General features: G+C 44.9%; 2 protein-coding genes across 7 annotated transcripts in view; both read right to left on the bottom strand.

The window, feature by feature from the left end:
- Zfand4 (zinc finger AN1-type containing 4) overlaps positions 1–1,613 on the bottom strand; it is a 46,996-nt gene extending 45,383 nt beyond the window's left edge. For all 6 annotated transcript variants that reach the window (XM_042696547.1, XM_042696548.1, XM_042696552.1 and 3 more), the window contains exon 1: positions 1,525–1,613. The gene's annotated coding sequence lies outside the window, so the exon portion shown is untranslated. The remainder of the gene's footprint in view (positions 1–1,524) is intronic.
- A 2,243-nt stretch (positions 1,614–3,856) lies between these two features.
- LOC122122377 (WASH complex subunit 2A-like) overlaps positions 3,857–13,571 on the bottom strand; it is a 62,184-nt gene continuing 52,469 nt past the window's right edge. The window contains exons 26-31 of the mRNA XM_042696546.1: positions 13,071–13,193; positions 12,098–12,160; positions 11,520–11,732; positions 9,168–9,761; positions 8,101–8,278; positions 3,857–4,486 (exon numbers count right to left, since the gene is read on the bottom strand). Coding sequence (XP_042552480.1) covers positions 4,350–4,486; positions 8,101–8,278; positions 9,168–9,761; positions 11,520–11,732; positions 12,098–12,160; positions 13,071–13,193 — 1,308 coding nt within the window. The 3' untranslated portion in view covers positions 3,857–4,349. The remainder of the gene's footprint in view (positions 4,487–8,100; positions 8,279–9,167; positions 9,762–11,519; positions 11,733–12,097; positions 12,161–13,070; positions 13,194–13,571) is intronic.

The raw sequence follows: 13,571 nt of genomic DNA, 5'->3' as shown, positions 1-13,571 counted from the left end.
CTCTTTAAGGGAGGGACAACTTCTGATGTCTTCTCTATCACCCAGAGGAATGTTGTACATATTGATACCCATTAAAGATTCCTTCAATGAAAGAATTTTTAAAAATTACTTTTCTCAATTGGTCCTTAGGGGCTAGAGGCATATCTCAAGTGGACCTTGTCAAGGAAAGGCTCTGAAATCTAACCCTATTCCACCACCACCACCACCATCACCTATACACACACATACACACACACACACACACACACACAGGTTTAGAAAAAAAAAACCATAGTCTAGATGAAGTATTCTTCTTTTAGAGATGTGGGAATGTGGTTTATTTCCAAAAGTTTGTTTAGAGAGATGTAATTTCCCACATATATATGTTGGAATCACATACTAATTGACTCCCAAGTCCACCAAAACTTTCTAACTCACGACAAACATGCACATGCAGGTATTTCTGCTATAGTGTAAAATTCATCATGCTTGGAGGAAAACCTGAACTGCATTGTGCAGATGGCTAATGCTCCCAAACAGCATCAAACAAGAAAAGCTGCTTCTGACAGCATTGAGTGCTGTTAACGCTACTTACCAAACTACCGATCAACAAATAGAATAATGCAAAGCACTGTGGTGACACTACCGGTGATAGTGACAAAAGCCCAGTATTAAGGAGCATTGCTCTGGTTTTATTACACATTAACTTCAACACTATATGCAGGCACTGAGCTCCTGCTTACTGACATGTTGACGGCTTGCATGTTTATGGCTCTGGATCAGTCTGATAGTGAAACAGCCTGATAGTGAAATGCCTGATGTGCTATGCATATTCTGAAAAGCATAGTCACATGCTAGACAGCAAATAAGAGGAGACTAGAGAATGAGCAGCGCGTGGGGTTCCCACCACAGTCCTGCCCACAAAGCAGCTGCTGGTACAGCAGAAGAATCTGAAGTGAGCATGCAGGAAGAAAGAGCTGGATAGCATGGAGTTTGGAGTGAAAGGACGTTTGAAGCAGCATTTCCTTCACTCCCCCGCTCTTTTGGAGCAATGCCCTGAAGTAACAAGTTGGAGGAGAGAAGGTGGCAATGCTGACATCAGTCCGTCACCTAGCCTAGCCTGAGAATTGCCAACGAGACCGTTGCAATACAATTAAAAGTATTAATGGTGTCGGGGCTGCCGCCGAAAAGTCCGAGTCCAACCAAGGGGAGTAGTCACGGGAGTGATTTCCAAGGAAGAAAAGAACAAAGGGTGGTAACCACAGTGGTGTCATCATTTGCGAGAAAGTTCTAGGCGCACAGACCTCCTCGGCCGCAGTCTGGAGGGCCGCGGCCCGAGGGACCGCGACCCCGAGCCCCGCGCCGCCGGGCCGGGAGGCGCTGCGGCCGCTCCGCGCTCGCCACCCATCGGGGCGCGGCCGGGCGGCGCCGGCGGGGGCTGCGGAGCGCGGGGTGCGGCCCGGCGGCCCCGGGCCGAGCGGCGGGCGGCGCAGCGCGGCCCGGCTCGGCCCCGGCGCCCTCCCCACCCGGCCCGCTCGCCCTCACCGGCTTCTGGTCCGCTGGGCGCCCGCCCTAAGCAGCCGGGGAGGTGCGCGCTGTGCAGAGCCTCCGCCGCAGGGACCGTCGCAACGCAGCCAGCTCCCGCCCTTTGTGACAGCGTCCGCCAATCGCTCGCCGGCTCACCCGGAGTCCTCCAATAAGCAGCGGTGGGGTGGGGGTGGGGCGGGGCCTGGACGCGACGCCGGCGGTTGCTCAGGCGCCGGGGACTCCCAGTCGTTTGGACGTGGTTGTCCGTTGGGAGGTCCCGGATGTTGACGCTTTCTCTTGACAACCGCGGAGCCCGCCTGGGGACCTACCTGGCCGGCGGCTGCAGGCCAGCCTCTTGACGTGCCCGGAGTGGCCAGGTCTGTGCACCTGCCCCGGGACACACGCACGGCCTCTCGGGTCGAAGGCCTAGACCGGTCTTTCCCTAGTGGCATTCCCAGAGCCGTGGCACGTCGGGCGCCCGGGCCGCAGCCTGACGCAGCCCTTTCCGCACCCAGCCGTCCTCCGGTATTTCCGGCCTCCATTGCCCCGTCTGAAAAATGGGGCCATCCCACGCCTGACCTGGGACGGGCGTCAGCAGGTAACTTCCCGAGGACCTCCCATTCCCCCCCCACACCCGCACACCCCGTGTGCGGAGGGAAGGCGGCGGCCACACAGCGTGGCGCCACACAGGTTCTGCTCGTCACCCAGACACCCGTCCTCCCGGGTGTCACGGGAGACGGCTCCGCGAGCACACGTGACCACACAGGTCCCCACGGCGCCATCGGAGCCGGCTGAGCACACACCCCTCCCGCCCGGCCCCGTCTACAGCGGACCCTGAGAGGTCTTCCAGCCCCGCTGCCGATTTCACCGGGTGGATTATGCAACTGCACTGAATTTACCTCCCACAGCGGGTTCACTCCTCCTCCACTTGTGACTTGACTGATCTGGACTCTGTTGGTCGCCACTGTCATTTCCTGAGTCTCCATCATCACTTTCCAGTTCAACAAACTACTCTACCGTGGGTCAGGGGGAAGACCCTGGGTTTTCATGTTAGTCTCTCACCGGTTAAACTATGGGTGCTTAATGCTAATAGACTGATTCCTTGAGGACAAAGACAAGATGGCAGTCATCTTTGTTTTGTGTTTGTTGCAGAAGGCAAGGTCCCAGCACGGGACTGATCTGGAATAGGTAACGCTTCTGCTTCAGCCTCCCAACATCTGGGACTATAGGTGCATGCCATAGCTCCCAGCCTTGTAATCATCTTTGTAAGCAGATCCTACAATAGTACCTGTAATGGAGTCTTAAACTAGGTAAAAAGTGCTTGTCAACCCTGCTACCCAGTTGAAAGAAATGACAGTGTGGGAATTGGAGTCAAGAAGATGAATTTAATGACTTGGCTTCTAATACAGTTCCATTAACTAACCAGTTACAGGGCTCTTTACATGTTCTCTGCTTCTCACAAGGCTACTACTGAAACCTTCATTTATGAAGGTGGAAAGAAGAGTTAAGGAAAACAGAAGAGTATGTCACCATCAAAACAGCTCAAAGTGGGAGAGCCAGATGTGAAATTTTGGAAAAAATACAAAACTCTAACCTTGATCTACACAGCTTCTAGATTCCAGCCCTACTTGTAAAATTAGAACATTACCTGTTCTGAAGACCGGAAACTGAGTAAAATAATATAGAAAGTACTTCCCATAGGAACTTTTTGTCATGAAGACTGCTCTCAGCCTCTCAAAACAGCCCTATTGTCTACTGGATCTCCTAGAATCTATTCTAAAGACCAAAGGGATCTTGCAGTTTCAAAATAAAATGAAAACTAGTTGACACATGCTCATGGAGTCAGTTCCACACTAGGTTGGGTTTAGATACCCAGAGAAGAGAAGGGAGATGTCTGAAAAGGACAGATTATCTACAAATGCCCTCTTCTGCTACCAAGTAACTTGCAGAGCAGAGCAGGACACATAGCTGACATATAGGGGCCACATTAAATCTTTAACTTTGGCCGTTAGTCAATTCCCCCATCCAGTCATAACATGCCCAAGGAAGAAATCAGTGGCTTCAGGATTGCTGAGTGCTGCTCTGATAGGCTAGGATAACTCTGGAGGCTGACAATTCTATCATTCTATCCCAGCATTTCCTGCTTTTATCTAGCTTTAACCTGCTCCTTCCACAAGTAAATGCACAGCTCCAAGGATGCAAGTGGATACTTTGGAGCAAGGGTCAGCAAACCATTTCTACAAAGGGTCCAAAAGTAAATATCTTATGTGCCTAAGCCATCCAGTTTCTGCAACAATTCAACTCTGACATTGGAGGTGGGTGGAAAGCCACAAGTGTAAATGAATGGGTGTGGAGGTGCACCAATAAAACTTTATTTATATTAGACAGTGGGAGCAACATAGTTTGCCAAATTTTCCCTTAGAGGATTTGTAGAGGCATTTTCAGCATTCAGTGGAAACTCCCTGTCAGGCGTAGACCCCTTAACCTCTCACCTTTCATTCTCCCTGACTACTCCCCAACCCCCATGAAGTCTTGACTTAGCCACTCACTGGCATTTATTTATCTGGCATTTGTTTTGTACTCTAGATTCCCTGCCCCTACCTCTATGAAATATTTCTAATATTCTTAATCTTTTTGTGGACTTAAGACTGAATAAATAGAAACAAATTTCTCTGAAAACATTTTCATTTTGCAGTATTAAGCATGATTAAAATCTGCAGAAAAACACTAAGTACATCAGGTGTAAGATGAGCTAGCTGTTTCAGCTTTTTATAACCTAAGAGAATGAGTATAAGGGCTAAATCAAGGCTGCAGCTGAAAAGTGTGGAGTGGATAACTATGTTCTAGTGGTCTCCAAAGGCATTTAGGGGATCATCAAATATATTGGCCACCTTGTGTTCCGATCTTGGTTCAGGTGCTACCTGTGCAGAGTGGCTTTTTGGTTTAGTTGTTTTGGCCTGGACACCAGAGAAGATATCATCTATGAAAAGAAAGAAAAAAAAGGTTGCTGAACAGGAAATAGGTGTTTTTAAGACACATCCACACAAAACATTGAAGACTCAATTCTGGTAACAGTACAGAAAGTATACTAAGAAACAAGAGTTTTAGATATTTGTCTCTGTTACAGTTTTATGATTACATACAAGTCACATTCTCTCTAACCATAAATTTTTCTGGCATAAAAAAGTGTAAGGAAGGTGCCAGTGGCACATGCCTGTAATTCTAGCTACTCAGGAAGTTGAGATCTGAGGATAGTGGTTCAAAGCCAGCCTGGGCAGAAAAGTCCCCATTTGACTCTTATCTCCAATTAACCACTCCAATTAACTGGAAGTGGTGCTGTGACTCAAGTGGTAGAACATTAGCCTTGAGCACAAAAGCTCAGGGACAGCTCTCAGGCCCTGAGTTCAAGCCCCACAACTGATACACACACACACACACACACACAAATGTGTGTAAGAGTGCACACAGAAGAGGAAGGAAGGGAAAGCAACTGATCTGATCCAGTCCAGGATTTTCTTAAATACTGGACTAATTTCTATGTCTCTTCACTCTGCATTTTAAGAGGGCAAGCAAGCCAGGCACTGGTGGCTCACTCCTGTAAGCCTAGCTACTCAGGAGACTGAGATCGGAGGATTGTGGTTCAAAAACCAGCCTGGGCAGGAAAGTCTGTGAGACTCTTATCTTGGTGCTGTGGCTCAAGTGGTAGAGTGCTAGCCTTGAGCTGAAGAACTGAGGGACAGTGCCCAGGCCCAGAGTTCAAGACCCACGACTGACCAAAAAAAAAAAGGCAAGCAGATTATGCAAAGGGAAATAAAATACAGGAGTTATTCTCTTTCAGAATAAAACACTTCGAGGTATCTTAATAGTAAGAATGACATCCTTATTGCTATATCTATGTGTAATGTTTCATAGACCTTAAAGCATAATTTGGATGTGACTTACCTAGTGATATATAATGTTAATTGCTAGGAGTCTACTAAGCATCCTGCATGTGAACATTAAAACAGGGATATAAGGCAACTGTTGTTGGCTCACATCTGTAACCCTAGCTGCTCAATAGGCTGAGATCTGAGGATCATGGTTCAAGCCAGCCAGGCAGAAAAGTCTGTGAGACACTTAGCTCCAATTAATCATCAAAAAAGCTGGAAGTGGAGCTGTGGCTCAAGTGGTAGGAGAATTAGCCTTGAGCAAAAAGAAGCTCAGGGAAAGCACCTGAGTGCAAGCCCCAGGACTGGCATATAAAGTATACACAAATGATAATAACTACATTATAACAACAACAAAAAAAAACAACCAACCGAGACTGCTATTAATAAGCTAATGGCTAAATACAAACTATTATTCAAACATTAAAATCATGGCAGGAGATCTGTGTGTGCTGACATAGAAAGGCATATGTGACTAAAGGGAATAGTCCAACAGGTAAAGTGTATTTTTTTTGATAAAGGTATCTATGCATATAAATGTACATGAGTATCACTGTATCCGAAAGGATTCACACCAAACAATTCAGGTTACATTTAAGGCTTTTTTCACTTTCTACATTTTATGAGTTGGGTGATTCTATTACCATTAGCATGAATTACATTTTTTGATAACTAAAAATTCAAGCCATGTGAACACATAACTGCAGCACTTGGGAAGCTGAGGCTCCCAAGTTCAAGGCTGCCTAGGCTATAGCAAGATCCTCTTCAAAAAATAAAGTGAAAATATAATCCAAATTGAAGTCTCAGTTGGGTGGAGACTTCTACTTGGGAGATAAGAGATTAGGGTATTGCATTTGGAAGCCAGCCTAAGCATAACAGTTTAGAACTCCATCTTCACCACTGGCTGGACACTGTTTGAATGCCTATTATCTCAAGCTCTGGTGGAAGCACAACAGCTGGCACAAGAGTGCAAAAGGAAGTACAAATAGGATCATGATCAAGAACACCTGGGGCAAAAAACAAAACTCTACCTCAAAAATAACCTACACTGGTTGGGAATGTGGCTTAGTGGTAGAGTGTTTGCCTAACAGGCATGAAGCCCTGGGTTCAATTCATCAGTACCAAATACACAGAAAAAAGCCAGAGGTGGCGCTTTGGCCCTGAATTCAAGCCCCAGGACTGGCAAAAAAAAAAAAATCCAACACAAAATGGGCCTGGCAGAGAAGACTGAGTGGTGGAGCACCTGCTTAGCAAATGTAAAGCTGAGTTTAAATTCTCTTACTAAGGGGAAAAAAGTCTCTTCTGCATTCCATGTGGTAGTATGTAAGAGAAGACAGCACAGGTTTGCTGGGTGGACAGACCCAGTGTGGCCATCTCCCAGGTGCAGACTTGCAAGAGGAGAGAGCAGGAAGCATGTATTTGGCCTCAGTACAGGGCTACTAATATAGGATCTAGGTCAACATGTATGGCTACTTGCCTCATAGCCAAACAGAAGTAGCAGCATGTCCCCAAACACAAACTCAAGGAGCTAAGTGAAGCTCCACCCCTTGTGCATAGTGCTGCTATGCTGCAATGCCCCTCAAGTCTCTGAATTGCTGTCCTCCCTCTGTAGTTCCAACTCTTTTTTTTTTTTTTGGGTTGGTTGTGGGTCTTCAACTCTGGGCCTGGGTGCTGTCCTTCAGCTCTTCAGCTCAAGGCTAGTGCTCTACCACTTGAGCCACAGCGCAACTTCCGGTATTTTCTGGTGGTTTTATTGGAGATAAGAGTCTCATGGACTTTCCTGCCTGGGCTGGCTTTGAACTGTGATCCTCAGATCTCAGGCTCCTGAGTAGCTAGGATTACAGGTGTGAGCCACCAGCGGCCGGCTTGTAGTTCCAACTCTTGACTGACTCTTATGGCCATGTCAGCCTAGGTCAGCATAGGAGCAGTTTTTGTTGTTTTTTTTCATAACATCATGATGTTTAGTGGATGGCAGAGGGCATAAAAATTCTATTTACTAGCCAGGTGCCAAGTGGCTCATGACTGTAATCCTAGCAACTCAGGAGGCTGAGATCTGAGGATTGCAGTTTGAAGCCAACCCAGGCAGTAAAGTCCTTGAGATTCTTAATTTCCAGTTAACCACCAGAAAATTGGAAATAGTGCTGTGGCTCAAAATGGCAGAGCACTAGCTTGAGCAAAAGAGCTTAGGGATAGTGCCCAGGCCCTGAGTTTAAGCCCCATGACTGATTAAAAAGCAAACAAAAACAAGTTCTATTTTTCTTAAAGGTCATGTTCTAGCTCTTTCATATTCTTTTTGTGTGTTTTTGTGTCTGTCCTGGGGCTTGAACTCAGGACTTAGGGGCTGTCCCTGAGCTTCTTTTGCTCAAGGCTACATTTGAGCCACGGCCCCACATCTGGCTTTTTTTTTTTTTTTTGAGTATTTTATTGGAGATAAGAGTCTCAATGGACTTTCCTATTTGGGCTGGGTTTAAACAATGAAACTCAGATTTTAGCCTCCTGAGGAGGCACAAGCCACCAGTACTCAGCCTTCCTTCAAATTCTTAGATGTACAGCACTATCCATCCTTAGCCTAACTAGGATCAGAGAGCGAAACAGAAGGAAATCTGCTAGGGATCAGTATCCAGGAAAGAGACATAGCCAGGTGGTAACTGAATGGTAACAAACTTACCCATATCATCATCAAATATAGACTTAGTTTCCACTTTCTTTTTGGACTTTTCTTTTGGTTTTACAGTTAGGTCAGCAAAGATATCAATATTATCATCAAATAAGTTGGATTCCAAAGTTCTTTCCTTCTCTTTCTTTTTTTGAAAGGGTATAATTGCTTCAGTGGCAAATATATCATCCTTTTAAAGAAAAAAAAAATTTTTTTTAAAAAAGGAGAGCCATTTTGTCTTTTTTTCTTTGAAGTACTTTTTTCACTAAACATACTTAAGCAAATTGTAGAAATCCAAACTGCCATGACAGGGACAGTGGTATCCCTCTGTCTGGAGGACACTATGCTAGATCTCTGCTTCTTTTTGTTCTTCTAGTCCCAATTCAAATGCCAACTCTGCAGTACGGCCTTCTCAGTACCTCATCCCTGCCCACCAACTTCACTCCAGGTAATCCTAAATGGCAGTTAGTGCTGTTAGAAAGCATTTTAATTACCTGTTGTCCTGGTTTCTATTTGGTTTTCCTCTTGGGGGTCTCTGGGGAACAGAGTACTTTTCTGTGGGACCCTAATGCCCAATGAACATCTAGGGAGAAACAGCCACTGAAGTTTTTACTGCCTGCTCTTTTGCTAAACTAGCAGTTGCAGCCAGGGGTAATTTACCCAGAATCAGATTAAACATTCAAGCTCCTCTGATGGACTTTTATATAGGTCATAATGGCAGGTGAAGGAGGCCAACCAATAAAATTCTATAAAAATCAATACCCAAGGCTGGGGGGTATGGCTTATAATTATTAACTACTTGCCTAGCATGTGTAAAGTCCTGGGTTCCATTTTGAATATCTTGAAAAGAAAAATTTTTTGAAGACTTATATCAAGGATTCCAGATGACAAAAACTACCCTAAGGTGAAATTACAAATAACCACTTCTGAGTCAATTTGTTAGTATTAGGAGATTCTAATAATTACCAAGCAAAGAGATACCAGACATGCACAAAAAGTACTTAATATAATCTATGGCTCAAATGAGTCAATCAGTGATTTTCGTTAACACAGAACCAGCTATGAAGTATTGCTGTTACCTCAAAAATGTCTTGTGTTTTTGTGACATCCTGCTGATTGCTCGATTTGGACTCATTCTTCATGCCTTTCTGATCTCTAAAGAGGTCATCCTCATCTTCCATGAGAGGAAAGGGGTTGGTTTTCTTTGCTGGTCTTGGTTTCACAGACTGAAAGGGATCACTATCCCTGCTGGCCTCACTGAGAGCAGGAAACAGTGTGCTTTCCATACTTCCCCCTGGTGAGGGGGCCAGGGAATCTGCTGCCTTGCCCTTGGCTTTTGTTCTGTCCATGGACTGAGGTCCTGTGCTCTTGGCAAAGATGTCCCCAGAACTAAATAGGTCAGCCTCGCCTCTAGGCTGATGCAGAGATGTCACAAAGGGGCTGTTGTCCATGGCAGGTGGTGGAGCAGCACTCACAGCCACCTCAGAGCTGACTTTTCCGCTGGCTGATTGAGGCTGGGATTGATGACCATTTGGCAAAATGGCTCCATCTGCCACTACTGAAATGGGTCCTCTGGGGAGAGTAACATCCTCAGACTCACTAGAGTCCTGGGCAGCCAGTCGCCTGGCTGCACGGGTCTGTGGCCTGCGCTTCCCTTTCACTTTGACACGGTTCTGAAAGGGCAAAAAAGAGCATGTTGATCTGGTGATAAAGGCATAAGAGGAAAGCAGCAAAGAACTATTGGCTCAAAATACTGTAGGGTTATGTGGCCTAATTCCATCAAGATATTATCTAGGAGATAAGAGGTACTTAAAGATTCCAAAGAAAGCGTGTAGCTTTAGTGTTACCCATTTTTTTCCTCTTTTGAGAATAGTTTCACACAAAAAGACTGTTACTGGAATCTCAGAAAGTAGGTATGTTGGCACTCTGGGACCCACAACTCTCTCTGACACCTCCTCTACCTTTCATTGAAACCTGGGTATCTTTCAAAACAAGAATGAGTCAGGATCTGGGTATAAACCTAGTGCACTAGCTTATATCAGGGTCTCTAGTAGTAGAAGTAGGGAGAATTGAGAGTATAAAGACAATCTATCAAACTATTTTCTTCAAGTTATTAAACTTTGCAATTCAAACAATTACATGGAGAAAACATTGGTCAGAAATCTAAACCATCAAAACACAAGTCTCGCCAGGTGCCAGTGGCTCACGCCTATAATCCTAGCTACTCAGGAGGCTGAGATCTGAGGATTACGGTTCAAAGCCAGGCCGAGCAGGAAAGTCCAAGCAGGAAAGTCCGTGAGACTCTTATCTCCAATAAACCTAGAAAACCAGAAGTGGCGCTGCGGCTCATGTAGTAGAGCACTGGCCTTGAGCTGAAGAGTACAGGGACAGCACCCAAGCCTAGAGTTCAAGCCCCACAACCGACAAAAAACAAAACAAAACAAAAAAACAACCAAGTCTCTTAACAGTTATAATTCTCTCATACTTATATATCTCATACATTCTCTCATACATATATATCTCTCATACTTTCCAAAGTACACCATCAAGTTGAGTTTTAAGAACGTACAATCAACTTTGGGCAAAATATGCTACAACACCTGCTTACTTCAAGGATATTTCACAAGTAATTTTAGGTACTTCCCACATTTAAATTTTAAAAAAGTTAATAAAAGTAACAAGAAGAGGAAGAACATTTTTCTTTTGTACAGGGGAAAACAGGTCTGGAAATATCTGAACGTGTTTGCTAGAGTTAGTCCTACTGCTTAACATGCAGATCAGCTAAGACTATCTAGAAAAGGCAAATTAGATAGAAAAAAGGAAAGCCATTAAAATGGAATGAAAACTTCAGAGAATTCAGAGTCCACTGAAGACTGGTCAAACAGCATGAGCACTTTTCTAGCTGGGGAAGGAAGTGCCATGGGATCTGGAAGTCGGGAGCCCAGGACAAGGGGACAAGGGGCTAAGGGCACAGAGGTGGAACTGTAGGCAGGGCACAGCAGTTCTCAGTGAAACAGATGCATGACCAGTGGGCAGCATCAGGATAAGAGCATGTGTGTCCAGACACTGGGGAACAGGTGTTACTACAGTTCAGGCTAAAAACATGGGGTGATTACTTGGAAAAGCTGGAAGCATGGCTTGGCTGTAATGGGGGTTTCATACCAAACCAGGAGCTAGAATGTTCTCTTCTCTGGGGACCCACAGAGGGTAGAGCACCAGTGAAATGAGGGACTTCATTGTTTCTACTGTTCAAAATAAAACAGAAGTGGAATTAGTGACTTGGAGTGAAGGAGGAAGGACAGGCCAAAGGAAAGTAAGGCGCTGCCTTTAAACAGAAGCTGAGCTGACAATCATGTGTCTGTAACTAATGGGCTAGAAAGAAGTATCCAAGTTCTGGTCAAAGGAAAAGGAAGCAAAGATGGTTTCATCACCTTGTTTGCACTGTGTAAGGTGTCTGCCTGAGCTGGAATGTCAAAGCTCACTCCAGCCTCCCCGCTCCCAGGAAGAGTGGGGATGGATTCCAGGACACGGCTCCTTCCAGGTTCAGATGAAGGAAAAGCCAATTCTGGTGAAACAGGCTTTGTTCCCAAAATTTGAGGAGCCACTGTAGGCAGCAAGGCCGCTGGGTTAATCACTAAATTTGCCTAAAGAAGAAAAATGAAACTCAGTATTTGTTAAATACAGCAGTCTATTACCCTTTCTGTGACATATGAGAAGAATTAGTGCGCACAGTGTAGAATACAAGAGAAAAGGAATGTGGGAGAAACACCTGATCTAGTCTCAGAATCAGAACAGAGTGTCACACACCTTTGCCCACCATGGGGATCAAAGAAAAGACTTTAAAGACACAGCATACAAGAAGCAACAAGGTAAGTGGGAGCGGAGGGTGTGGTGGGGGCTGGGGAACAGATAAGAAAATGCTTGGCAGCCGCTGAAAAAAGTGCACATCCAAACAAGATTTACATATGCCACAAGGCAGGCAACGAAGATGTAAACATGTTATAATTACTTGTATTTTCCCGATCCGAGTGGATGGCTCTTTGGTTTTAAATGGAGCGAGACCTGATGAATCCTGTGTGAAATTACATTCAGTTAAAAATCCATTTGGGAAACAGGTAGCAAAGTGTATTGGATTATATGTATTATAATGTCTTGGATTATATGTATGTCAATCTGTGATGGAGTAAGGCTGTCCCTTTCTGCACTTCACTGAAGCCACACCTGGGGCTTAGTCACATATTGCTGGCAGTACATCACCAAAGCCCCTACCACAGCAGGGAAATGAGAGTGGTCAGATCATACAGAGAGTAAAGGGAGGTGCAGATAGGAGTGACATTCCTAAAAGCTGCACTTTTGTCAGAAGAACAAAAGCCTGAGCAGCTGGCAAGATCACCATGCAGGTTATTCAGCATGGCAAAAGGTCAAGGTGCACACAATCTCCCACAGCATGAAGCAAAAGTTCTAAAAGCGGAAGAATCTTTTTGGGATGAGTTAAATTGCAAAGTGCTAGTCTAAAAAGTTCACTGTTTTCTCAGCTCAGAGCATGGAGGTCTTAGTGAGACACCTAGGATAACCAGCTGTCTGGCTCCACTCTCCACAGAGCTCTGAGAGGACCACCAATGAGGGAGCACCAGTCGCCTACCTTAGAAGACATGACACTGAGAAGCAATGGAGAAATCAGATGTGATTCCTACTCACTTGAATTCTCCCCTGAGAGTCTAGAGGGAGTAATGGGGGCTCTACTGGAAGAAGATGCATTACTCTGACTCCATCTTGGAATCAAATATAACTAGGTCCAAAACTGGGTCCAAAAATAGAGTCCTGAGACAGGAGTGGAGAGAGATGGGTGAGGATAAGAGTATATAAATGAGAAGAGAGGAGTGCTAAGTGCCACTTAACCAGGAGACCGCTAGGTAACTTGGGGTCTGCACAATGAAACTCATTTGTGCTGAGACAAAACCCTGAAAGAAATCACTCCTAACCTGTGGTGCTTCTGATTTCCATATGTTGTTGTCTTTGCTACCTTGAGTGGAGTCAGGATGCTTCTGGTTCTTGAAAGAGGAAACAGACTTGTCTTTTTTTATTACTTTCTTTTTATCTGGTACCTTCAAAAGAAAATACAAAAGTCTACCCTGTCAATTAGAAATGTTAAACTGATATTATGACATACAAAGTAACCTGGCCTCTTGTCAAATGAGTGTTGGACTTGCTTATAAGTAGCATTTCAGAAACACTGTTCTAAAGACTGCGAATTTTTAGGGAGCAGTGTAGCTAAGTGGTGGAGAGTTTGCATGCCAAAGACCTGATGATTACACAGAAAAAAAAAATCTGTGACATACACAGGTGTCCTCTCTGTGGTAAAAAGAATATTATATATAGAAATTAGCAGGAGGAAAATAAAACCATATTTAAAGCTGGGTGCTTGACAGGCACACAAATCCAAGCATCATACTTAAGCAAATGATGATTCAATAAACTGTTTA

This window comes from Dipodomys spectabilis, unplaced genomic scaffold, assembly GCF_019054845.1.
Source record: "Dipodomys spectabilis isolate Male_0828 unplaced genomic scaffold, ASM1905484v1 ptg000207l, whole genome shotgun sequence".
Lineage (NCBI taxonomy): Eukaryota > Metazoa > Chordata > Mammalia > Rodentia > Heteromyidae > Dipodomys > Dipodomys spectabilis.
Note: the sequence above shows the minus strand (reverse complement) of the source record. Positions and strands in the feature narration are given on the sequence as shown.